This window comes from Sceloporus undulatus, chromosome 8, assembly GCF_019175285.1.
Source record: "Sceloporus undulatus isolate JIND9_A2432 ecotype Alabama chromosome 8, SceUnd_v1.1, whole genome shotgun sequence".
In the NCBI taxonomy this organism is placed as follows: Eukaryota; Metazoa; Chordata; class Lepidosauria; order Squamata; family Phrynosomatidae; genus Sceloporus; species Sceloporus undulatus.
Window position 1 is genome coordinate 20,497,310 of NC_056529.1, and position 26,318 is coordinate 20,523,627.

The following is a 26,318-nucleotide window of genomic DNA, read 5'->3' on the forward strand; positions in this document are numbered from 1 at the left end:
CCTACAGGTTCACATCTATGCTCCCCTTTTCTCTTGGTTTCTTCCACCGACATGTTTTCTATTGCAGTGCTGCAATAATATACACAAGCAAGGATGAATAGTATTGATCTAGAAGTAGAATACAGATTGTAGAGATCCCTAATAGTAGATTGAGTATAGTAAAAGCAGCACATAAATTGTAGAGATCTCTAAAAGCAGAAATTGATCTAAAGGTATAGAATAATGCTCTAACTGTGAAATGTGAGATACAGCATTGATACAGAGATCAAGCAAGGAAATGAAGAACTTTAGTATTAAAATTAAATCATTCTTTGTTGTCGCTGCCTACCTTCAAGTCTTTCCTAACTATATTGTTATTTGCTTTCTGACTTATGGCGACCCTAAGAAGAACCTATAATGGGATTTTTAGTTTTTTTGTGGGTTTTGGGGCCATGCGGAATGTTCTGGAAGGTTTATTCCTGACGTTTTGCCAGCATCTGTGGCTTTGGCACTTCAGAGAAACATCAGGAATAAACTCTTCTAGACTGGCCGCCCCCAAACCCACAAAAAGCTATGGATGCCAGCCATGAAAGCCTTCGACTTCACAAGATGTGCATCTGTCTCCAGGCTTCAGCTGCTGCAGTAATAAGAGTTAAATCGTCCGTGCAACTTTTCTTAATACCTGCGACTAGAGAAGGGATTAGAAGAAAATGAAAAGGAGCATCTCTCTCCTCCCAGTTTCCATTTTCATGTGGCATCTGTTACAAAGATCCTCATTTGTTGCACGCAGGTGGAGTCTAAGCAAAGCGATTAAAGAGTAAATCCAGGAATCTGCACAAATTGCTAGGTATGCAGAAAGCAAGTGTCAATTTGATTTAGGAATGTGCTAAAAGATGCAAATTCACTTGGAATGTCCCTGATTCCTCCCTATGCTTGGCACATAAAATAAAATGTGATCCGAAAATAGCCTCCAGGATCCTCCTGGGGCCTTATGTCTTCATAAGTGGACTTATGTCTGTGGGAATTAGAATTGCACAATTGTGTAAAGTCCATTACTAGTAATGCTGCTGGTATATCACTATTTAGTAGAGCTGGCAAAGTACCTGATGCGGATTGGTGCACAATGCACATCAACACACAATGCTCATCAGGGCACAATTGTTCACCAATGTACATTGCGTAGCGATATGCACTGTGCACCAATGCACACTGTACACTCACTAATGCTCAATGCACACTGCACACTCTTGCTCTTCATCATTATATAGGATTCCAGTGAGCTTCTTTAGCATAAGCAAAAAGTAAGTGGCAGAGTACACTCGCTATGTTATATTTATTAATTATTTGATTATTGATAGATATTTTAATACTTATTTTAACTGTATTATGTTTAACTCTTTTTTAAGGGGGGATGTTTAGACAGAATATTGTATAGGTTGTTTTAAGCTGTCATTGGCTGCTTTGTTTGATCACAGAAAAGCGGGATAAAAATAAAAGTTTTATTATTATTATTATTATTATTATTAAGAGCTCTCCTATATTGTTAATGAAATGGATCCTTTCCCACGAGCTGCAAAAAGAGCACCCAAATCGCACCTTCTGGCTTCTATCTTTTGCATTAATGAAAACCAACTGGATCTCTTGTGTAGAGATTTATTACATTATCCATTTCTGCCTCTCCGGTTTAAGGCTCTTTGACCAAGGAAACACTGCGATCTGCAAAAAGCGAGCAAAAAGTGTGCAAATGACACCCGGGTGAAACTTTCACATCTTAATGAAAATTCTTGAGGCTGGGTTCGATATTAAAAACACACATGCGCCAAGAGGCTCCCGCGGCAAAGGATACATTTCTGAGCATCCGTGATAGGACTCGCACCGTTGTGATAGAGTCACAACTTTTTCCGTACTTGATATAAGGAAAAGGTACACATGCGGTAACTATAGACTGGATACCCCCAGAGCTGAGAAAAGTAACTTTTGGTGGCACCAGCTCCTAGAAGCCCCCAGATAGCATGATAGCTGACCACTGAGATGGCATCCAAAACAAGCTATGATATCCATCATTATCTATCAAGTTTATCCCACATGCAAGATCCCGCCGGCAGACAGGATTTCAATGCAATATAACAAAGGAAACCCAGAAATGCCTGAAGTTTTTCACATCATGTCGCAGTTGACACGACGAAATTGTAATCTGCAGTTAAAGTGGAGGAAACCAGCAACTTTTTAAATTTGGTTGAGTTCCAAATTTGAAAAGTGTCTGGTTTCCTCCACTTTAACTGCGGATTAACTTTGTGTTATTGCACACTGCATTATTTCGCTGTGAAAAGCTATTCGAAGTGACAAGTCTTCTTTAAATTCAAATGTAGTTTAACTCCCGTTTGCCCGCGGAAACTCGCTAGTGTGATAAACGTCTATGTTTCTTTCAGCTTGGAAATGTTTACCGGCTGGAAAGAGGGTAACAGTCGAAGCGATCACAAAAATCTGGTTGCATTTCACCCATTTACATGATAAACTTGCTCCTCTAGGAATTTATGGCGCTGCCTTAAACTGAATTGGATCCTTATTTGTCGGTATTGCTTACACTGACCGGCAGCACCAGGGTTTCGGACAAAATGGGATAGATCCATCTATCTATCCGTCTGTCTATATGAACTGAAACTGGGTATGTGTATGTATGTGTGTATATATATGAATTGAAACTGGAAGTTTGTGAAAACACCAGATCGAGGTAATTACTATTGTGTGTTTCTTTTTTTAATAAAGATCTTCAAGCCAAAAGACCACACTTTGTCATTTAGAATACTTTGTTCCAATGTAAAAAGAGACATCCAAAATGTAACAGCAAATGGTTGCCGAAGAGTCCCAAAGGAAAACACACAAAGAGAGAAAGAGAGGGAAGAAAATGCAGTATATTACACATCTGGGTACAAGGGAAAAATGGAGCAGAACTCATAAAATAATAATAAGAATAATAATAAAAGCAACAGAACATCTTAGAGCAAAGCTCTATGGACAAATGCGCAGAAGAACGTACTGAGACACTTAAGACATTTTCCCATTTAAAAATCTAGCATAAATCGTTAAATTAGTAAAAAATATTTCTTTTCAAGTGACAACAACAAAAGCTTTTTAAATTAGGTTTACATTTTTCCTTACATTAAAAAAATTATATATATATTTTAAATATCTATGTTAAAAAGAAAATAGAGATTTCTCAGGAGTCTGATTTTCGCTCAGCAGATCTTAAACATCTACCCAAATCGGCCACCTCCTGAGTTTTTACGCCAAATGCCCTTTATGTCATGGCAAACTTGGCTGGTGAGTCCTAAAAGGACCTGTGGCCAGAACAGGACCAGTGTGATACAGGAGGATGGATGCTCAGGTAACCCTAATATAACCAAAGATTATCCATCCATCCACTCATCTATCCATCAACACTTCCATCCATCCATCCACCCACTCATCTATCCACCAACACTTCTATCCATCCATCCATCTGGCAAAAACATAACAGAGAAAAATAAACCCACGGCCCCCCAAAACCAAAAACCTAAAGGGGACAAAATAAGAAGCAACCCCCCCATCTTTTAAAAAGGCCCACTGAAAACTTAATATGCCCAGTACCCACAAAATGGAATGCAATATCCTTGGTAAGGTTATCAGCGGATGGCATAGCTATCAGGGTCCCTTTAATTGGCATGGCAGCATCCTCTGAAAACCTGGGATTTGCAGCATTTGCAGAGGGGGCATTTGAAATTTTCAGCCAGAGACCCCTAATGCCACACCAACCTAAACATCCCAGGTTTTCATAAGATACAGCCATGGCACGTCACAAGCTCCCACTCAACTAGCAAGCCAGCTAGCAGCTTAACAAAGAGAGAGATTCGTTTCTGGAACAATTCAGAGCAAAGTACTGCTGTAGCATGTAATGTCAGGTTGCATTTAAGTCTTTGGGTCAAAAGTCTGGGGCCCTTTGACACTACAGTGGGCCCTTGGTGGTATCCGTTAGGGTTTGGTTCTGTGGGTGTCAAAATCTATGGATGCCCATGTCCCATTAAATCCAATGGCCTGGTAAAATGGTGTCCTTAATAAAGGATCATAAAATCAAGGTTCACTTTTTGGAAGAGAGAGAGAGAAAGAGAGAGAGAGAGAGAGAGAGAAAGAGAGAGAGCATTTCCAAGCCATGGATAGTTGAATCCATGGATATGGAGGGTTGACTGAATTACAAAATCATAGTGCAATGCTTCCACTTAAATTGCCATGGTTCCATCCCATGCAAACTTGGGATCTGCAATTTAAGGAGGGATGTTTAGTTCTCAGCCAGAGCCCTAGTTGTCTCACCAAAACTACACATCCCAGGTTTCCACAAGACACAGTTAATGTGGAAACATAGTGCCACCATTGAGTGCCACACAGGTATTTGGTTATAGGTCCCAGTCATATGCTCTAGATTCAACTATTGGGGAGGATGCTTTTCTGTAATACAACTCTTTTCCCCTTCTAAGTAAACAGTTATGAAATATTTGTGGCCAATTACTCCAGTTAGCTAACAGCATTATTAATCCCACATGTACTTGGAGTAAATATACTATGTGTGTGCAAGAAACTCTGTAAATAAAGGTCCCCATCCATCTTCTGCCAGACAATATGCTACAAGACGTCAGTGTCTTTGACTTTCCATGCCATTTGGGAATTGTAAATACAGTGGCAACTAATTTCCTTTCAAATATTCTGGAAAAAACAGAACGGGAAGAACAAAGGCGGCTCTGCAACATTGAAGATGGAGGGAGGCATTTGGGACAAAGTGACCCAGAAGGCTCCATAAACAATGCCCAAGAGTCAACAAAGAATTACAAATACGCCCCATTGAATGTGGCGCCCTGGTTACGAGAAATGTGCCGTTCTTGGCACCGCAACAGACAAGATGTCGACCCACAACCGCTGGCCTGTTCTGCTTTAAGCACAATTACACCTCCGACTCGGAAAGAACGGCTGCTGTATTTCAATATCCTTGCGCTACAAAACTCAATAGAAAAGCAAAAACAAAGCAAAAAGGAAAGGAAAACACAGTATTAATAAGTTAATGGGTTCCAAAAAGAAAACATGATCAGATAACACAGTTCGTGTCCGGAGACAGATGTACTGTCTAAAATTTGAAACCAATCTTTTTGTCATTAACCTGAAACAGGAAGGAGGGAAAATGCATCCCATGGACCATAGGCATCCCAAGGGTTGTTTTTGCATGTCCCCACTCCACAAAAAATATGTCTACAATATGAAAAGGGATTGACACAAGTGCTAAGGACTGGGGTTCACTAGGCATGTCCTGTTTTATTCATAGGACCTAACTTCTAGAAGGAAGATTTAGACACTAGGATCTTTTTCACATCGAACAACTGCAGCAGTTTGATATCAGCACTTTTAGTCACTGTCAAATCCTGAGATTTGTAGTTCCATATTTACAATTCTGTTAGGGAGCTCTAGTACCTCACTCAAACATAAGTCCAAGGATTTTGCAAGATGCAGCCACTGCAGTTAAAGTGGAATCACAGCGATACAGTCGTCCCTCTTTATCCATGGATTTTTTATCCACGGATTCAAGCATCCACAGCTTGAAAATATTCCAAATAAGTGTAAATTCCATATAGCAAACCTTGATTTTTTTCCATTTTATATAAGGAACACCATTTTGCTGTGCCATTATATTTAATGGGATGTGAGCATCCATGGATTTTGTTATTCACGAGGGCTCCTGGAACCAAACCCCAGCGGATAACAAGGACCCACTGTATAACTGTGTTGTTGTGAAAGTGACCCATGTCAGCCATATCCTTCCAATTACCCAACTGTTTTGTACATCTGGGCCCACAGAAACGACTACTCTTTCCCCATGGAAGGGACTTTGGAGGACCATTGTAATTCTTGGTCAACTGGAACCACAGTGGTACAACTGTGTTGCATGAGAGACCCAAGTCAACCCTATCCTTCCAAATGATTGACTGATTATGGCTTTCGGCCAGCATAATCCTTCCAAATACCCAACTGTTTTGGCCTTCTGGGTCCAAAGAGACACCTACTTTTCCCCCACGGAAGTGACTTTGGAAGACTATCCTAATTCTTGCTCAACCGAAACCTTCCAAGGATACTTGGGTACTGCCAACACAAACACACACTTCACATCTACAGTGTAAATGATCAATTAAATGGCCACTAAATCAACTAATTAGGTTTGTTATAATAGGGTAGACACCAAAAATAAGATGGAATACGCACTCTCTGCTTGACAGCAAAACACACGATGTTAAAGCCAAATATTCATTAAAAAAAATTCTTGTTGGTGGTAGGCACTATTTCAGAAGATGGAGCATCATGAACACATGCACTGTGCCATTTGGTTAAAAACACTGTTTTAAAGGAAAGCCACACTTTCTTGTCCCAAATTATCCTTTTAATCACATGCACAATTAATTCCTCAAAACAGATTTGATCCATCAGTTAAGATTTCTTTACCAGGGAGGAAAGAAACCTCATTGTGGGACTGCTGCAAGTTTAAAGGTTGGAGTTTGGAATCCCGTATTTCCCCCTAAGATTAAGATAAAAGGGTGGAAGTTTCACCTTCAGCAGCCTTCCCCCCCTCAATACCCAACATGGCATTAAAAACAAATAAATAAAAGAGAAGGGTCAAAAAAGGCACCATCCCCACAAAACGTAGTAGCGTCACCATTTAAATCCCGTAAAAGATCTGATGTGTGGATAACTGCAGAGAGAAAAATCTGACTGCGCCAAGATCTGGGCTTTTCCTCTCCAAACGTTGGTCCTATTGGTTAGACCAATAGTTCCCAGCCTTGGTCTTCCAGATGTTTTGGACATCAGCTCCCATAATCCCTGAATGCCAAGGCTTCTGGGACCTGAAGTCCAACACATATGGCAGACCAATGGTTGGGATTAGACTGTAAAGGTCTATTGTCCTGGAAGGTGGGACTTCCAGCGGTCAAGTTTAATTCCCATCCATCAATACACAGAAAGGAGGCCATGAAGCAAATGTTAATGAGAATTACCTTCTAGTCATCCTGTTGCTACACAGGAACAACTCTGGATGGGAAGGAGAAAGGAAGAAAAACCCATGAAACGTGTGTTAACAGGTTTCTAGGGACCACACATCCATCTTAAATATGAGCTACTTGGTCCCGTTCTTTGTGGGGGTTAAGTAGTAAAGCAACATGGCAGCTACCAAGAGCAAAACCCAAAAAGGTTGGAGGACAACCTCCAAGCCTTTTCATTTTTAAGTTCACGAGAACCTACCGTTGCATACTGGACCAGTAACAAAGCCTCTCCTAGATTCTACGTTCGCTCAACCAGAGCCAAGTTATCACAGAATCCTCCCATAAATACTACTTATGGATCATTTGCTTCCCAAGTCCTCTACAATCCCAGTCTCTGGAACCCACCTCCCCATAACCCACCCCTCAAACCCTAAATATTTACGGAACTACATTTCAACATTCTTTCTAGTAAGGAAAGCAACTCGGTTAGCATAGCCATCAGATACAATCGGAACATGCCAACTGATGGTTTTCTAGGCGGTACAAAGGCGAAGCAAGGCAAATGAAGGAAGCTGGATTTCGCTTTCGGCATCAAAGTTCGGCAATCCGACTGCCCAGCCAAAAACCTGCAAATTTCGGTCCTATCTCCCACATTGTGGCTGCTGTGTCGATCCGGAGCACTGCTTCTTTACCCACGTACCAAAAAGTATTGGCTCAGGCTTGCTCAGAACAATCACGGCGTTTTTGCAAACACAGCAACATATAAAATGTTTATTGTTAGGTCATAACAGAATTAGGCTGGGAGTCTTTTAAAAGAAGAGACAAAAAAGTCTGAAAAATAAAAAAAAGTAGATCCCTAAAAAACAATAATGATAATAATAATAAACAACTAAGACAATGTTTTAAAAGTTCATGTTGGGGCATCCAACTATTTCAGAATCAGAACTAGTTGATATCAAAGTAGGTCAATGACAGATTCGTGCCTGTCACTTGTGGGAGTGCCCCTGTCCATTTGCACAAAGGAGTGTAAAGCTAAAGAAAACCTTGGCTTTTTTATTTTTCTCCTCCCAAGAAAACCCTGCATTGCCGGATGAATCAGTTCCATTGGATTTTCTGTTGTTGTGGTGTTTTTTTCCTGCAAAACCTGGAGGCAGCTCTATGGGAAGCAGGCGGCTCTTGGTGAACTTTTGGAAAGGAAAGCAAACTTCTGGAGGAGCAAAGCGGCGAACTAAATAAAAAGAGGACTGGTCAAGATCAGAGCTAAGAGTCTATGCTCATAGCTGAGCATGGAAACCTAAATGTCCCTGTAGATTGTCTGGAGGCCTTTGGAGGCTCCCAGCAGAAGCTTCTCTTCTTGGGAGTAATTTTTAACTTCTCCCTCCATCTCCATTTTGTCACAGCTGCCTGGATGGAGTGAAAGGCGGAAGCAAGGACTTTCCGGTGGCAAGGCGTCTAGGGACTGCTCTCTGCTCAATCCCCCGACTTTGATTTTAAAAACAAAAGCATAATGGAAAAACAACGGAGGAATCGGACAAACTCATGGGTTTTTGTTTTCTTCCGAAAAAGAATATTGTGCGTTGGCTTGAACCAAAAAATGTTGATGCTTCCCCCAGGTTTCCTTTAAGACTCTTGGGGGACGACCTCCATCAGCTTCTGGCACAAGACTGTTGTGGACTCTGTTGGAGGAAAGGAAAATGAGATGAGCAAACTCTTATTCCAGAGGTCTTTTAATTAAGTGATTAATTAATTAACTAATTAATTAATAATTTTTGGGTGGGTTTTTCAGGCTACGTGACCATGTTCTAGAAGAGTTTATTCCTGACATTTCGCCAGCATCTGTAGCTGGCATCTTCAGAGAATAGTAGTAGTAGTAGTAGTAATAATAATAATAATAATAATAATAATTTTTATTTCTTACCCGCCTCTCCTTACGGCTCGAGGTAGGTTACGATATAGTCAAAACACATATTAAATCGCATCTCTACACAATATTTGTATTACAATACGTAGGACGATAAGGAAATACAAAATTCACATTGAAAAATCATGATTTAAAAACTGCCTGGATAGGCCTGCAACGGAATGTGCAATTCCCTCAAAATAACTCTCCCAAGCGCTAGGTCTTTCCCATCGCATTTCCCAAAGGACAAAAGGAACATGGGTGTGCATATGTGTGTATGTGTATGTACAGGCTTTTTGCAACCAGATACATTGGACTGCAGCTTCCAGAATCCCCAATGGGCAGAGAAGTGATGCCTCTCCCTCCGTAGGGCTTTCACTCTTGACCATTTGGTTCGTGGCCCATTTCGCATCTCTTTCCTGCCTACGGCGGCACAATTGTTCTGTTCTGCACGCATGAGAGGGCAGGCGAAGGTTATGGTGGTTTACCCAAGACGGACTGAGGGCCGGCAGTTTCTAATTAATTAAGGTGTTTGCAAGATATTAATTCTGTCCTTCTTGGGATATTCCCTGGCTCACCCTTCCCTCCTGTCCGACCAAGTATTTTTCGGGTGAAAGAGGCTTGCAGAACAGCTGAGGGAATTAACATGCTAATCTGTCACCTGGCGGCTGTAGGAAAAATGGCTTTTCTAAGAACTGAGAGCAATACTTGGAAGAAGAAGAAAGGAGGGATGGAGAAGAGGAGAGACAGATTGTGTGTGTGTGTGTGTATGTAGACAGTCTCCTGGAGTTGAAGACGGGGGTGAAAACCTGTTTTTCCTCTCCTCCCAAGTAACACAAAGAGAGATAAAACCCTGGCACTTCTGCTTGTCTGCATTTCTAGGTCAGGCCCCTGTTGTTATTGTCGTTGCCTTGAACACCGGAAGGACAAAGGCTGGTGTTTAGTTATGGAGCTGCCATCCAACAAGATGTTTCTTCATTTTGGCTGCTCAGAGTTGCCGTTTTTGTTGGGTTATGGATTAAAGAAATCCAGGACAAGAGCATCTCAAAGGCTCCCGACGCCTGGTCTTGTGTAGACACAAGGGGATGACAAATGTGGTTGAAAAACCACATGCACCATCAATGCTTTTATATTCCCCCTTATGGAAGAACATTGCACATGGGTGTGTATGTGTATTCAAGTCACCTGTCAATTTATGGCAATCCCATGAATTTTTATAGGGTTTCTTTAGGCAAGGAATGCTTAAAGAGGTGGTTTTGCTAGTCCTTCCTCTGAAATAAAGCCTACAGCAGTCTCCTATCCAAGTACTAACCAGGGCTGAACCTGCTTAGCTTCCAAGATCAGATGGGAATCTAGTATCTTTTAGGGACATCTGTACTGTGGTGATAATACCTACATTGTGTTATTATGTGCCTTCGAGTCGCCTGCTGGCTTATGGCAACCTCACAAATTTAATAGCTTTTTCTTAACCAAGGAATACTTCGAGGTGATTTTGCTAGTTCCTTCCTCTGAAAAATAACCTACATCTGGCTTTCATTGGCGGTCTACCATCCAAGTTCTAAGCAGGGCTGACCCTGCTTAGCTTCCAAGATGAGACAAGATCTGGTGCCTTTGGCGTATTTCGGTTGCATTTTGTTTACCAACCAGACCTTGCATTTTGTACTTATTATTATCATTATTATACTTTATTTATATAGCGCTGTAGATTTACACATTGGTAAATCTCTCCTCGCCCATATATTGTGCCTCATAATATTATAATCGCTGTATTCTAGGAGAGGTAAGATCAGAGATAAATATTCAATACAGCGTTTCCCCAAACATTAGGAAAATCGGATGAGCAGAATTTGGGACAGACAAGAAACTTTGCACTTCAGGACTTATTCTTTGTGAAAAACACACACATGGCGGTTGCTTTGCACCGAAAACATTTTCTGCAGAGATACGCCTTTCCTGCGCCGAAAGCAAATGTCCTGTGCAGAAAACATGATTTCCTGCAATAAAAACATATGGCTTTCTGCACATGGATGAAGTGTCCACCAAAGATTTTCTACACCAAAATATTTTATAGATTTCTCACAGAATAAATGACCAACTGAGAGCGGTCCTTGCAAGTCATACATTCTTTTGAGTTATACATCCTTACTCCAGGGAAGAAGATCAATAACTAATCCATTCTTGCCTATGAGTAACATTTCTTTGCATCCCTCCTGTACTCACGTATGCCCTGAAGAAGCCACTCGGGTTTGTTTTGCCACCAGACGCCAATGAAGTAAATGGGGATCCCACTGAGGATGATGGCAAACCCAATGCCGCACTCCTTTGGGGTCATCCAGAAGGAGACGACGATAAGGAAGACGCAGGCAAGGATGAAGAAGACGGGCAGAATGAGATTAACCTGCTCATGGGAAAGAAAGAAATATTTAGGAATAAAAGCTTTGAGCCAACAAGGTTGAATAGATCAGAGAACTCAGATGATTTCCACCCTAAACAAAGCCCATTTTCAACGGGATCAAGTATGGCTTCTTCTAAATCAATGGTGAGAATCATGAGGGTCACCTATGGCTCTTGGAGACATCTTGTGCAGCCTTTGAGACTCCCAACTACCCCAAGGCATTCCTTCAAATGTTTCTTTTTTTGGAGGGTGGGAAAGAAAATCATGGCTTGCCAAGTACAGTCAGCCCTCCTTATCCATGGATTTTTTAATCCACGGATGCAAGCATCCACAGCTTGAAAATATTCCCCAAAAGTGTAAATTCCAAATAGCAAAACGTATTTTCCATTTTATATAAGGGACACCATTTTGCTATGAAATTCTACATAATGGGAATTGAGCATCCACGGATTTTGTTATCCACGGCGGGTCCTGGAACCAAACCCCATTGGATAACAAGGACCCACTGTAACACTGATCCAGTACAGATTTCAGTAAATAATTACATTTTGGGACGCCTCCCAGAGAAGGCCACCAAAGCCCCCGGAGGTGATGGGGAGTGACAGAACATGATTTCTGGTTGCGCAAAATGGTGGCTGCACTGACCCAACGTTGCAATCCAGATTGTAGTTCTAAAACGGACCATTTCAGTCCCAAGAAGAAGGGATCCCAAGACGTCTTGACATCACAGTGTCCTCACCTTTATAGGCCTCTCCAGCTCTGGCTTCTTGTAACGCAACCACAACATCCCGATGATAGCCAGGGCCACACAGAGCCAGTTGAAAAAGCTGAAAAAGTTGATGACCGAGAAAATGTCGTTGGAGAAGGCGTAGAGCAAAGTCATGATGCACTGGAGAGTGGAGATAAAAAAAATATGCCAACGAAAAATCATGAGTGAAGGCAACTGACCCAAACAGCTATTCTTTCTCCTTATTCCCATGCCAAGAATTTGATTAACAAGATTAACAAAACATGGTCATTTTGAGCTGGGAGTCTATAGAGCCATAGAGTTACAAGAGACCCCAAGGGACATCCAATCCAACCCCCTTGGGCTATGCAAGAAGACACAGTCAAAGCAGGGATGGAGACCAAGCAAAGATGCCTTTTGGGGTTAGTATTTGGTCTGTTTACTTCCAATGCATAAAGAATGGGTAAATAATGTTCTCTAACTAATGGCAGGATGTCACAGAAACCTATAGGTGAAAGGTAAAAGAAGCGAAATCCATACAAAAAAAGTATGCACCAGGGAAACACTGATGCATAAAAGGCTTTAGACCAGTGGTTTCCAAACTTTGGTCCTCCATGTGTTTTGGACTTCAGTGCCCAGAAGCCCCAGCTACCTTGGATGAAGTTCAGGGATTCTGGGAGCAGAAGTCCAAAACATCTGCAGTTTGGGGATCACTGATTTAGACCTACCAGTTGGGATAATTAATTTATTGTTCTAAAACTGGGATATGATGTTACTTATATACTGGTTTTAACCTTATTTGTTATCCACCGTTACAAATACAGTTTCACATTTGCTCTCTGCTGCTTCAGACGGTACAACCAAAACCCCAATGAAAGCAAATCACAAAAAGGGGATTCCAACTGAAGATTAGGAACTACTCCCTGATGGGAAGAACCCTTGCAAGAATGGGAAAGACTCTTTGGAAAGCGGTGCATTTTCCAATTCTGAAGTAGGATGGATGCCTGTCGGGGATACTTCAACTATATGGACTCCAGTACTGGAGGGGTGGTGGACTAGTTGACCCTTGGGAATCCTCTTGCAACTTGATGCTTTCCATGATTCCAGAAAAGTTGCAGAAACCATGTGCAAGTCAGCAGGCGATCTGGCCCCGTATCTGTGACGGCTGCCAATTCCTCTCGCGTCAAAGCATGTCCCTGCTGTTATAAAAGCAGCAGCAGCAACTGGCAAAAGATCAATATATGGGGAAGCTGGGTGTGAACAGGATTAGAGTCTCCGTCACCACAGTCTCTAGAATGAACGTGGTATACTCTATGCAGATATAGTAAATGTTTTGGAATTGGAGATCCCCTACTCTCCTTCTTTTTCTTTTCCTAAGACTAACCTGCCCTCTTGATTTTCTTCTTATAAAGGAATCTCTAACAGCCTCTGCATTGCATATAAAGCAAAAGTCATGTCTGCAAATGTGTATAGACATTTACAAAGCTTCTGCAGACCTTGGTTTTTCAACCCATGCATCTGAAGACGTAGGTTCAAGTCCACAAAAGCTCAGGCTACCAACTTCTCTCTTTCAAGTTAGTCTCAAAGGTGCTGCAAGATCCCTTTGCAGACTGTTTTTAATGATTTATTCATAAAGAGAAAGTGACGCCAAATTTCAAGACAGCCAAAATGCGGGAGAAGACAGCTGTGAGTTTAAGGGATGATTTTTAAAATCTTCTCTGCTGCTGTGCCATCTGAAAACCAGGGATCTCAGCAAAACCCAATGGTAAAAGCCCTTGTAAGCTTTACTGCAACCTTTATGATAGCAAGCCGCAAAGGGAAGGCATCCTCCATCCTAAAATGGTGGATGCATATGAGCAACTTTACTGAGCAGAAGTAATAATCATTTAGATAATAAGGGGTCTTAATCCCTGGTATAGGAGCGGGTGTTCCACCTTCAAAGACACACACACATACACACCAGTTTCCGTCTTACACAGCACATAAGGTAACTCAAATCATGAATGAAAACCAATTTCCTTCTTGTTACTTTGAATACTGTGTTTGAACATGTTTTGCTGAGAAAGGCATCCATAGCTTTCATCTTATTCTCAAAGGGACCCATGATTCAGAGGTTAAGAACTGCTTGCTCAGATTCTAGCATAATCTATGGTACTATTGCGTGAACATGTGCCTTCAAGTCATCTGTCGATTTATGGCCCCAACATGAATCCTGTAGGGTTTTTCTTAGGCTGCGTTTGACACCATTTTAACCACCATGGCTCAATGCAATGCGATGCAATTCTGGGATTTGTAATTTTGTGAGATATATAGCCTTCCCTGTCAGAGAGCTCTAAGGCCACAACAAACTACAAATCCCAGCACCGGGCCATGGCAGTTAAAGTGGTATCAAACTAGATTATTTCTGCAGCACAGATGAAGCCTCAGGCAAGGAATATTCAGAGGTAGCTCTATCAGTTCCTTCCTCAGAAATATAAACTACAGTAGCTGGTATTCCTTGGTGGTCTCTCATCCAAGTACTAAACAGGGCTGACCGTGCTTAGCTTCTAAAGTCAGATGGGATCTTGTCCCTTTGGGATATTTAGGTCCTCTTTGTTACGTTGGAGTGTGTAAAAGAGCCCATATGATTTAATGGTTTGAGTGTTGAACTAGGACTCTGGAGACCAGGGTTCAAGTCTCCTCTCAACCGTGGAAACCCATACTCTCTCAGTCTCAGAGGAAGGCAATAAATAAACCTTGAAAGCCATCCTGATGTAATGTTTTGAATGTTGGGTCCAGGAGACCAGTGTGAGAATCTCTGCTCAGCCATGGAAATCCACTGGGTAACCTTCGACAGGCTACATATTCTCAGCCTCAGAGGAAAGCCATGACAAAACCTCCTCAGAATCAAATCCTGCTAAGGGTCGCTCTATGTCAGCTCTGACTTGAAAGCACATGAACAAAAATTATGATGCTGATGTAGGCATCTTCCTTCTCCCCTCGTACCTCTACTGGACTTACTGGCCTATTTCTGATTTGTCTTTTGTCTTGTTACTGGGTGCATCAATAAAAAATATCCATTATTAATACTATGCCAATACTATGAAAAGAAAGATTTACACAATCCTTACTGTGAAGATGAGGGAAGGCACCGGCGTGAGGAGTCTGGGATGGATCATGGAGAGTACAGATGGCAGGTGACCCTCCCGAGAGCCAACAAAGAACAGCCTGAAGGAAAGAACCGGCTGTCAATTCAAAGAGCTCTCTTTTAATTTAAAACTGCTGAGTAGCTTATCAGAGGCCCAGATCTTATTATACACTTCTAACCCAGCAGCCAAGATTATAAACCTCCATACGCAGGGGTTACCTAGGAATTATATTATGCAGCCCTCGTGTTGAAGAGCCATGTTGTGCAATTGAACTACTAAGTTGGCCAATGTGCAATCCAATGCACAACCAAATGCACAAGCACATCCATGTGCAATGCATGGCTGTACGCATTGCATGTATAACACTGCTTCTGCAACTTTGGAAATGAATGTGAATTTTATGGTACTGAATAAAAATATCCAACCGCTTCCATAGCGAAATTCAGACATGAATAAGACAGACATTATCAGGATTCATCAATGGTAGTTCATACTTATAGTTGCCCAGTTTTCCTGTGGCAAGAGATATTTCTGCTTACTCCCCCCTCTATCTGTAAAGACCCCCCCTTGCTCCATAAAAAATAAGCAAACTGGTGCCCCTTAGATTTTTGAAGTACAAGACCCATAATCCCCAACAACTGGGCATGCTGGTTGGGACTGATGGATTCTGGCCAGCATAAGGCCAGGTTGCTCCAAGTTTGGTTTGAGGTACCGCATTATGCACCCGACTGTCAACTGCCCCAAAAGAATCCACTTGGAGCTAGAAATGTACCTAGATGAAGTGAAAAGAGACCCATTGACGGAGCCAAAACACGACAACCCAACGAAGACAGGGATGATCCAAGACATGATGCCCAAGTGATAGTTCCCAAAGTCCTGTTAGTAAAAGAGGAGGAAAGAGACGGTCAAAAATTCACCTGGGAGGATGGCTAATAATAATAATAATAGTAGTACTAGTAATATGCATCTGAGGAAGTAGACTTCAGTCTATGAAAGTTCATGCTGCCAACTTCTTTCTTTCAGTCTCAAAGGTGCTACAAGATCCCTCTACATACTGGCCTTACCAGGGGAATCACAGGCAAAACAAGATGGCATCTAGAGTGTAACTAGTTATCTCGTCGAACACAGTTTGATAACTAGTTAGGTTTCTATGTAGAGAGATCTTGTAGCACCTTTGAGACTAACTGAAAGAAGCTGGCAGCGTGAGCTTTCATAGACTACAGCCTACTTCCTCAGATGCATTTAGACTAGTTAGGTAACTAGTTATCTTGTAAAATGCAGCTTCCACATCCTGTAATTGGAATGCCTGGCTACCAGTTGCCTTGGTATTGTATTGCCTCGGAGGGAGAGAAGAACCACTGGACTTATTCCTTTCCCGCTGCCATTCCCTTCTCCCTTTGTGCCATGTCTTTTTTAGATTGTAAGCCTGAGGGCAGGGAAATGTCTAATTCACTATCCATAAGGCGCTCCGAGAGCCTTTCTGGCTAAAGAGTGGGGTGTAAATGCAGTATATAAATACTGTATTATACTCATGTATAAGTCTAGAAATTTTAGTCAAAAAATTGAGCCCAAAAACCTGAGTCGACATATCCACGGAACAATGTGAATACTTTACATTAACTATATAAAAAGGAACCATTGCCTGTTGAAAGACAAGCGTGTAATGTGACCTGAAACCACTGCTGCCTTCTACTCTCTCATCCATCCACTCTGTAGTACGAACACAAATAGTTATGCCTGTTGGAATTTTGTACATTAGTTGGCATGGATTTCCTTAGATTCATTCTTCACATCCTTTGTCACATCAACTGTTTGGTTCCAAAACTTGCCCTTGACTTATACACGAGGTCAACTTATATACAGTAATAAAAATAAATATATTAGTATTTATCTTGCTTCTGTATGGTGTGCTCTTCCTACAGTAAAACCTGTTTAAAAAATAAAAAGGAGGGCAGCTCGCGTCAATGCTGCCAGAGTGCCTTTTTTGCAAGACGTCACTGTGGCAACAGATTGTGAGATAACACAGCCCTGTGGCGCTGCTTCCCATTCAAAACCAGAGGTTCCCCTCCTTCCGAGACTGGGCACATCATCCGGTCCATACCTCCCCATGCATCCAGCTCATCATCATGTGAATGCCTGACTCAACCACAGAGACGGACGGACCTCTGAGATTGCGCACAGCTTGCTCAGCCAGCGCAACAGGGAGGAGGGATGAGCACAAAGGAGCAGGGAGCGTAATGTGAAGGGGGGAGAGATAACTATGTAGTCATGTAGATAAGGAGCTGTTTGGACCCGTTTCACTTTACCACGGCAACGGCTTCGGATGACAGCATCTCGTCCACCGACAGGGTGGTGAAGTAAGCCAGGTTGGTCAGCACATAAACCAAGGTGACAATGGGGAGAGAAATGATGATAGCCAGAGGCAGGTTTCTGAAGGAAGAAAAACAGGACTTGTTAACTCACGGCACGGCAATAGCAAGTAGCAACAGCAAGCAGGTAGCAAGGGATAGCAAGGGATGGAGTCACGTACTTTCAAAGCTGCATCTACACTGCAGAATTGATGCACTTAGACTCTGCTTTAACCTCCATGGCCCCATCCTGCGGCATCCAGGGATTTGTAGTTTGTTGCAACACCAGAGCCCTCTGTGAGGGAAGGCTAAATATCTCCCAAAATGACAAATCCTAGAATTCCTTAGAATGGAGCCAATATTAAGAGCTCAATATTAAGAGCATGATCCAATTCTCAAAGAAATGGGGGGTGGAGGCAGGGGTCAGGAAGACCATTTTTAACTCCAAAAGTCTGCCAGGGCCACTTGTGGAAAGGGTGCATGCAGGGAGCAGGCAACTACTGCATATACTCATGTATAAGTCTAGAAATTTAGGTTAAAAAATTGACCCAAAAGACCTGAGTTGACTTATCCATGGGTCAATGTGAGTACTGTATCTTAACTTTTATTTAAAAGAAGGAACCATCCTCTGGTGAAAAGCAAGAGTATAATACGTGAAGCACTACTCTATTATCCATACAGCCTTAAGAGTAATGGTTATGGCTACTGGAATTTCCTAAGTTCTTTGACACTGTTTTGCTTTGCTTCATTCTTTAGATCCTTTGCTATATGCCCATAAGTTTTACCACTGACTTATCCACTGGTCATAGCAAAATCCATAATTTTGGTCCCCAAACTTGTCTTCAACTTATACATCAAGAAAGAAAGAAAGAAAGAAAGACCTTTTGGAACTGTTGGAGCAGAAAACAGCAGCTGTATTTGACAAATTAATTTCAGCCAAAGTAAAAGAAGACTTTACAGGTTGTAAAAGTCTCCGGGTTGGATTACAAGTCGTAAAAAGGTCCAGGTTAGATGAACTAGGAAGCTTTGTAGTTTGAGCCAAGCCCCGTTGGGAAAAGACTCAGCCCTAGGGAAGGAGCAAAGCAAGGACATGTTCACAAACAGATCATTTGTTGCTTTCTTTGGGCACAGCAGCGGTGGGAATCATGCAGCCCTCCAGATGTAGCTGGACTTCAACTCCCAGCATCCCTCACCCTTGGCTAGGGATCATGCAATGATCCACAATGCTATGGAAATCTAGGATTTGTAGTTTAGTGAGACATTTAGCCTTCTCTGTCAGAGAGCTCTGGTGCCACAACAAACTACAGTTCCCTGAGTTCCATTGCATTGAGTGGTGTCAACCTGGATTATTTCTGCGGTGCGGATGCAGACAAAGACTTCCCTTCCATGGTACTGAAGAATTTGGTTTATAAAAACTCACCTGTAAGGATTAATCATCTCTTCTGTGACAAAATTCAAGTAATTCCTGCATTTTAAAAGAAAAAATAAGAAAGGGTAATTAAAAAAAATACAGTTAGAAATATACAAATATGGGCATTAAAACATAATTAAATTAATATTGCATTAAAAAATACTTCCTCTGTGTAGTAAAATCCACAAAGCAATCCACCCACCAAGACAGCAAGGGGTGTATCCACACTATAGAGATAAAGCAGTTTGACACCACTTTAATTGCCATGACTCTGTCCTAAAAAATCCTGGGTTTTGTAGCTTGGTGAAGCACCAGAGTGATCTGACAGACCTGGATGAATATCTCTGAATATCTACAAAACTACAAATCCCAGGATAGAATCATGCTGGTTAAAGTGGTGTCAAACTGCATTAATTCTGTAGTGCAGAAACCAGGAAGGTCTACTGTGTGATGTTCTTTTTAGTGCCTTTTTGGGCATCCAAGAGGAGTGCATGCCTGAAATTGTCTTCTAGGAATTGAGAAAATGGCTATATATTTAGCCAGATCAATGGTCCTTTTTGGGTCTCATCCTAGGAGAACAATGTGATTATAAATAAAATACAATCGATTCACTAGCAAACAGGGGAAGGGGTGAAAGAGGGATGACAATTTCTCTCTTTCTGGCCCGTGGGACTTACCAGCCTCCGTAGGCAAAAAGACCGCTATACAAGGCCAGGACGATGTTCCCAACATCTGTGTTTGTGCCTTCAAAGGAGTGTTCGGGGCTTAGGTTCGGAACATCATCTGTATGGAATGAACAAAAGCACAGAAAAAGGACAAGGTGTTCAAACATAGCCCTTTTCCAACGCTGAACAACAGTAAAAATCCATTGGGGCTCTTCTGCACAACACAATTATTCCACTATGGCTGCATCCGCACTGCAGAAATAATCCAGTCTGTCCCTATTTTAACTGTCATGGCTCAATGCTATGTAGTTTCATGAGATATTGAGCCTTCTCTGTCAAGAGACCTGTGGTGCCAAGCCGAACTGCAACTCTCAGGATTTCGTAGCACTGAACCATGGCAGTCAAGGCGGTGTCAAACTGCATTCATTCTGCAGTGCAGATGCAGCCTGTGATTTCATAAAAATAAAACTTAAAACCCCTCTCCTTGCCCTAGAACAGGTACAGTTCTCCCAATCCTTGACCAGGAGCCAGTCGTAATACTGTACTTCCAAAGGTGACTTGGCCGCTGGGGTTAAAAAGCCAGTTCACATGACAAAAGTTGGCATAAGGAGAAAAGAAATTAAGCCGGTCTGTGCCAGGATCTGTGCCACGAGTCGAAACAAGACGCGCACGCGCTGGCTTCAGCAGCCATGTGCCAAGCTCAGGATGTACCACTGCAAAGTGCCAGAAGTTAGCCAACACATCACGTCTGGATTTCATGCGCAACAGTCACAACCAGCTGCCTGCCAATATGTGCCGTCCTATCCCACTTTAACCACTATGTCTCTATCCTATAGAATTATGGGATTTCTAGTTTGGTGAGGGTACTCACGACTCCCGGCTAAACTGAGGCCGAAATTTAAATCTTATTCTCTTTTTAAACAATTGAACTGTTTTAATTTTGCATCAGTTTAATTCTATTTCAATCATCACTTTTGTGATTTTTTAATTGTATTTTTCTAAGTTTTCAGTTGGACATTTTTAGACTGTAAGCTGCTTTGGGTCCCAATTTTGCAAGGGCTTTTAGGAAACTAGCAAAGTGCGCTCCTTGCCAAAGGGTTGCAATTAAAAAACAAAAATGAAAAAGGACAGGCTTTGTGCCTGTACTTGGTGTGTTCCTGCCAAATGTTGGAGAGACACCTGCAAGTCCTCACGTCTCCAGGAGTCCATTGTGAGAAGGTCCCCCCCGAGAAACCGGAAGATGCAACGACAGGAACTCTGTTGCTGAATGAAAGCAGCCCAAAGAACAACAATAATAAACAATAACAATATTTATAAATGCATAAAGGGAGGGACGGGGCGCCTTCAATGGTGTATTTCTGGAGAACACTTCCAGCGGCGTTTATTTTTGTTGCAGCAATAAGATCCGTTTCTATACCCTTTGATCTGGAAGCCTTCAATGGGTGGGAAAAAGCGGTGCCATTTCCCCAGTCCTCTTCTGAAGATGGATAACCCAAAGGTGCACCCGGAGGGGATAGGAAAGGCAGCCTGGGAAGGTCGCTGGGACCCATCTGACCTCCCTTGTGACTTGTCTTAGGGTGCTAAGAGCTTGGGAGAAACACGTCACATGCCTTCTTACGCCTGGACTGACCGACCATAAGGGTTTAACTCTTTGCCCTTTCCCAAACTATAACATTCCAGCGATTCACATCAAGAAAGGAAAAGAGGAGGGGGAACAAAGTTGTCGGGACTGGGGAAACATTTGAAACAAAAGCAGCTTTTCTTCCACAAAGGACAAAGTAGGCATTTAACCTCAACAAGGAGGCTGCTGCCAGCATCAATAGCGATGCAAAGGGAGAAGCAGGGAAAGGTTGGCTGGAAGGAGCACATATATGCCTATGTGCCTTCATGATGCCCTTAGACTTATGGGCATAGAGTTTCATAGAGTTTTCTTAGTCCCTTCCTCAGAAATATACTGTATATACAGTACACAACTATAAGTCGACCTCATGTATAAGGGCAGGTTTGGCGGCTAACATTATGGATTCTGATACAACCCATGGATAAGTCGAGGGTAAAATTTAGGGGCATGCTACAAAGGATCTATAGGACGACGCAAAGAAAAATGATGCCGAAGAACTTAACAAAATTCCAGCAGGCATAACTGTTTGTGCTCCTACTAAAGGCTGGATGGATGAGAGAGCTTTTGCTTTTCACCAAGGGATGGTTCCCTTTTTATAAGTTACATTGACCCATGGATAAGTTGACTCAGGTTTTTTGGGTCAAATTTTTGACTAAAATTTCTAGATTTATACATGAATATATACAGTAGCACCTGGTATATGTTGTGGTTTCCCATCCAAATGCTAACCACAGCTGATTCTGCTTAGTTTCCAAGATCAAACCAGGGGTGTGGAGAGTGTGTATCTTCACATTGCCCATAGACTTATGGGGACCCCGTAAGTTTCATAAGTTTTCTTAGGCAAGGAGTCCCCACATTCCTTGCCAGTCCCTTCCTTGGAAATATAGCCTACAGCACCTGGTATTCGTTGGCAGTTTCCCATCCAATACTAACCAGGGCTGACCCTAAGTAGCTTCTAAGATGAAGCCATGGGGGGGGGGGCTATGTGCCTTCATGTTTCATAGACATCTCTTAGTAAAGGAATCTTTAGAGATGGTTTTGAAAATTTCTTCCTCTAAAACAGAGCCTCCAGCACTGGGATTGCTTGGCAGTTTCTCATCCAAGTACTAACCAGGGCTTAACCTGCTTAGCTTCCAAGATTGGATGGGAATCTGGTGCCTTTAGGGAAATCTGTACTGTGGCGATAATACCTATATTGTGTTATTATGTGCCTTCAAGTCGCCTGTCAACTTACGGCAACCCCATGAATTTCATAAGGTTTTCTTCAGCAAGGAATCCTCAGAGGTGGTTTTGCCAATTCCTTCCTCTGAAATAGAGGCTCCAGCACCTAGGATTCATTTATAGTCTCCCATCCTAGTATTAACCAGCTGTGACCCTGCTTAGCTTCCAAGACCAGATAGGATCTTGCCATTGCCCTCCTTTAATCCTTTCTCCGCTCGCTCTTCTTTTTGACCCGTTGTTAACATACGAACTCTTTTATTTCTTTCTGGCATGGTTCTGAATAAATTATGCAACCTAAGGACTTCTGGCAGTAGAAACTTTCTCTCTCCCGCTTCTGCTTTTGATTTTAGGAACTACTTTTGACTACTTTTGGCAGAACAGTTGGGTTTGGTTCTGCAGCGTTTTCTTTGGAAGGGCGTTGAGTCCTCCTGAAAGAGAAAGTGAATGGAGGACTGCAGGTGTGGGGCTGATCCACTTTCAAAGAAACAAGTCAGTAGTTGTCCTTTCTGTATTGCATCAGAACAGAAAGCAACACAATTTTTTTTCCATTAAAAAAAAGCATGGGTAAGGACCCCTCCTTAAATGTTTAGACCTAGTAGCAGACTGCTTGGGTCTTAACTTTACCCTCCATTAGGGCTGTTTAATAAAGCAACTCCATTTTTGTCCCTTTACAGCAAGGACAAAATTTAGCAGCACACAGAGATGCTTTTGCCCGTTTCTTCCTCTGAAATATCATCTATGGCGCCTTGGATTCAATTGGGAATTTCCCATCCAAGTACTAACCAGGGCTGACCCTACTTGGCTTCCAAGAACAGACAGGATTTGGTGCATTTAGGGTATTTAGGTGCTGTTATTTCCAAATGGTGCCTTGCTGAAAGAGGTGTGGGGAGATCTTCAGGTGGTCCTGCTACTTTCTGGTTCTGAAGAAGCAACTCATTCCTCTGAGCCAGATTCTGAGATCAAGTTATGAGCATTATTCTTACTCCCAGAAGCATGTAGCCAATAAGGTTAGTGGCAGAAAGGGGATGTCCTGGGAGCTGTAAATGCAAAAAGGAGGCCATCCATGAGATGAGCCATAGCTCAACAGTCGAGCATGCACTTTCGATGTAGTAAGTCTTGGGTTCAACCTCTAATAGGGATGGAACAGGATCCTCCTGAAATCCAAGAAAGGCAATTCTGTCGGTCAGAGTTGACAACATTAAACTAGACAAATCAAGGATCTAGCACAATGCAAGGAGAGCTTTTATCCCTCTGTGGTCCCTAGTAAGTTTACCAAAGTCTTTGTCCAACCCATGACTTTTGGACTTCGCATTTGCTTTCTTTTCGGAAACAGGTTCTTGAAAAACCCATCTAAAAAACAGCTGCCGCTTAAACTGCCAGAGAAGGTCAATTGCCACCAGACTGCTATAATACCACCAGACTGACAGATGAACAGGCACTGAAGGCACCTGTCGCAATTCAAGATAGCCTTCTCTAGTTACGCTCCCCTGATCCATCTCCCCTGCCTTCTTCTCCATTCAACCGGTTTGCCACACGTGCCCCCGAACACAACGCCAGCTGCTCTTTGGGGTGGTGCCCCCCGTCATGGCGCCAAGATTGAATGCCTCTTCAACCACAGCCAGCTCTAAAATTAACCAATAGTTGCAAGCTCCAACACAGTCTCTCGCCTGCAGTTCTTGAGTGGTCAAGCCGCTGGCAACGGACGACGTGCCCTTTTTAATCACCATCTGGAAATTAACTCGGCAAGGAAAGGTGGGGGAAGAAAGAGAAATAATTGTGTTGTTTCGGGCTCATAACATTTAATTTCCAAGTCATGTATGCACCGGTTCTAATAAGGCAAGGTAGTCAGCAAGGAAAAAAAGGCTATTAACAGTGATGATTGAATCACGTAAAATTAGGGCGGAAGGTCGACACGCAAGGACTGGAAGAGCTGATGTAATTGGCATGATAAAAGGCAAACCGTGGGCATGGGGGGCATTGTTTCAAAGGGTGGTTTAGTGGTCTGGAGTCCTTTAATCTCTGATGTTGGGCAGGTTCAGGCTCAACCCATTTTGTGCCCAGGAATGCAGGATGGGTTGGTCTTGAGCACCTTTGGGGCAGAGAGACAGGAATAAAATGCAACGGATGTGTATCTTGATCCGTTTTCCCCCCTCCCAGCCTGATGGCTTTTACCAAATGCTTTGGCCAACAAGTCCCATCACTCCTGGGGAGCATGGTGAGTGGTCAGGGAAGACGGGGATGGTTGGCCCAAACATGGTGTCTTTCCAGGTTCAGAATGGCTGAAGGGTTTCTACCTTTCTAACTTTTACAACTTGATCTTAACAGCAAGTATAATGTTCACTATTTATTTATGAAACCAGCAAATTCCAGAGTCCTCAACAAATGCCAAAAGCTACCCTTGACTTAATGATGCTGCAACAGGAATTCAATATGGGGCAGATGAAGGATGTCACGTTGAACCAAATTCACAGGTATAACTGTTCTAAGTTGTGGAATGGATCATGGATGTTGGATCGGATCAAAGCTCCATCAAACCTCCTGTATCCACCTCCCTACAGATGGTAACTAGGAGTCCATTGACTTATGACTCAAGTTACTTCAGTGACACAACTTGGACTTGACTCGGCAATAAATGATGTACTGACTCAACTCGACTCGCAACTTGTATATTTTTAACAGCCGACTTGCTGGCCTTGGTTCAACAACATAATGGAAGAGAATAGCAAATGTGTTAAGCAATGGGCTTGAAGAGGATAGATGCGTCTAAAGCTTTCATTCACATTTGACCATGCGTCGAATATATAGGTTCTGGTGATATATAACCTAACTTTATGCGTCTCTTCTTGATTCTCTAGCTATTGAAACTTCCCCCTGCCCTACCTCCTTTTTGTTCGGTTAAAGTTAGTACCCAGACTTGAGAGTTTATTTAAAGTATCTTGCAAAGACTTGAGACTTGAATTGAGACTTGGAAGGCAGAGACTTGAGACTGGACTTGGAATAAAAGACTTGAATACCTCACTGGTGATAACTGAGTTGCACAATGAACAACAGCTTGGAAAAGTTACCCAAGACACACTAGGGGTTGAAACTGGGAATTTCTACACGTAAAACAGGTGTTCTACATGTTCCACCACCCTTCATGAGTTACTCAAACCTATCAAGTTCAGTGCTCTCCAAATAAAAGCGTTGGAAAGTTCTTGTTTTGGTCCACATTTCCCAGAAGAACCAGAAGGGCTCTCTATGGGATTTTAGGAGTGGTAAAGGAACTTTTCAAAGCTTTGGTCCAGAATGAAAAATACCGGAAGAAAAGACTATAACCCTAAGGGGGTGTGGGAAATCTCAGGGTGTAACTTTTTCCCAACCTCCCCCTTTCACAAAAAGACAACAAACCAATTTCCTCACTTTTCCCTGCGGAGTAGGTACGGAGATCGGAGTCTGTTAACACTTGTGAAGCGCTATTATTAAATTTACAGAGACGCGAACCACAAAAAACGGGAGGACGGGCTGCCAGATTTCCTCCTTCCCTGCTGGGCTAAAAATGCATTATTAACTCAAGTTGAAGAGCCCACGATGGGAACCAAAACACACTGGGCACACCGTGCCCTGATCTCCCCACGAAGATTTCCATCTGGAAGGACCTGGAAAAAACAAGTTAGGACTGTGGCCCCACCTCAGCCCAGCCGTCTCAGCCACATCCAACCCTCCAAATGAAAACCGACAATTAAAGAAAAAGAGATCTTTCCCAGAGCTTGGAAAAGTTCCCTTTGGGGGCCAACAACTCCCAGAATCCATGTTGGCTGAGGAAATTCTGGATACAGATGGTCCAAAAGGAACCCCAAACAAACAAGAGGAAGCACCCAATGTGGGATCATCACCT

At 42.5% G+C, this 26,318-nt stretch overlaps 1 protein-coding gene and 1 long non-coding RNA gene across 2 annotated transcripts in view; both read right to left on the bottom strand.

Moving 5' to 3' along the window:
• Positions 1-2,714: 2,714 nt before the first annotated feature.
• On the bottom strand, positions 2,715-5,629 carry LOC121937489. Its single transcript, XR_006105146.1, has 2 exons — positions 3,439-5,629; positions 2,715-3,406 (listed from the first exon to the last, which is right to left on the bottom strand). It is a non-coding gene; the product is annotated as an uncharacterized LOC121937489 (long non-coding RNA).
• Positions 5,630-7,782: 2,153 nt separating this feature from the next.
• SLC7A5 (solute carrier family 7 member 5) overlaps positions 7,783-26,318 on the bottom strand; it is a 41,692-nt gene continuing 23,156 nt past the window's right edge. Inside the window, exons 3-10 of the mRNA XM_042438031.1 lie at positions 19,612-19,717; positions 18,944-18,988; positions 17,482-17,605; positions 15,948-16,051; positions 15,158-15,254; positions 12,060-12,209; positions 11,146-11,323; positions 7,783-8,701 (exon numbers count right to left, since the gene is read on the bottom strand). Of these exons, the coding sequence (XP_042293965.1) occupies positions 8,646-8,701; positions 11,146-11,323; positions 12,060-12,209; positions 15,158-15,254; positions 15,948-16,051; positions 17,482-17,605; positions 18,944-18,988; positions 19,612-19,717 (860 nt within the window). The 3' untranslated portion in view covers positions 7,783-8,645. The remainder of the gene's footprint in view (positions 8,702-11,145; positions 11,324-12,059; positions 12,210-15,157; positions 15,255-15,947; positions 16,052-17,481; positions 17,606-18,943; positions 18,989-19,611; positions 19,718-26,318) is intronic.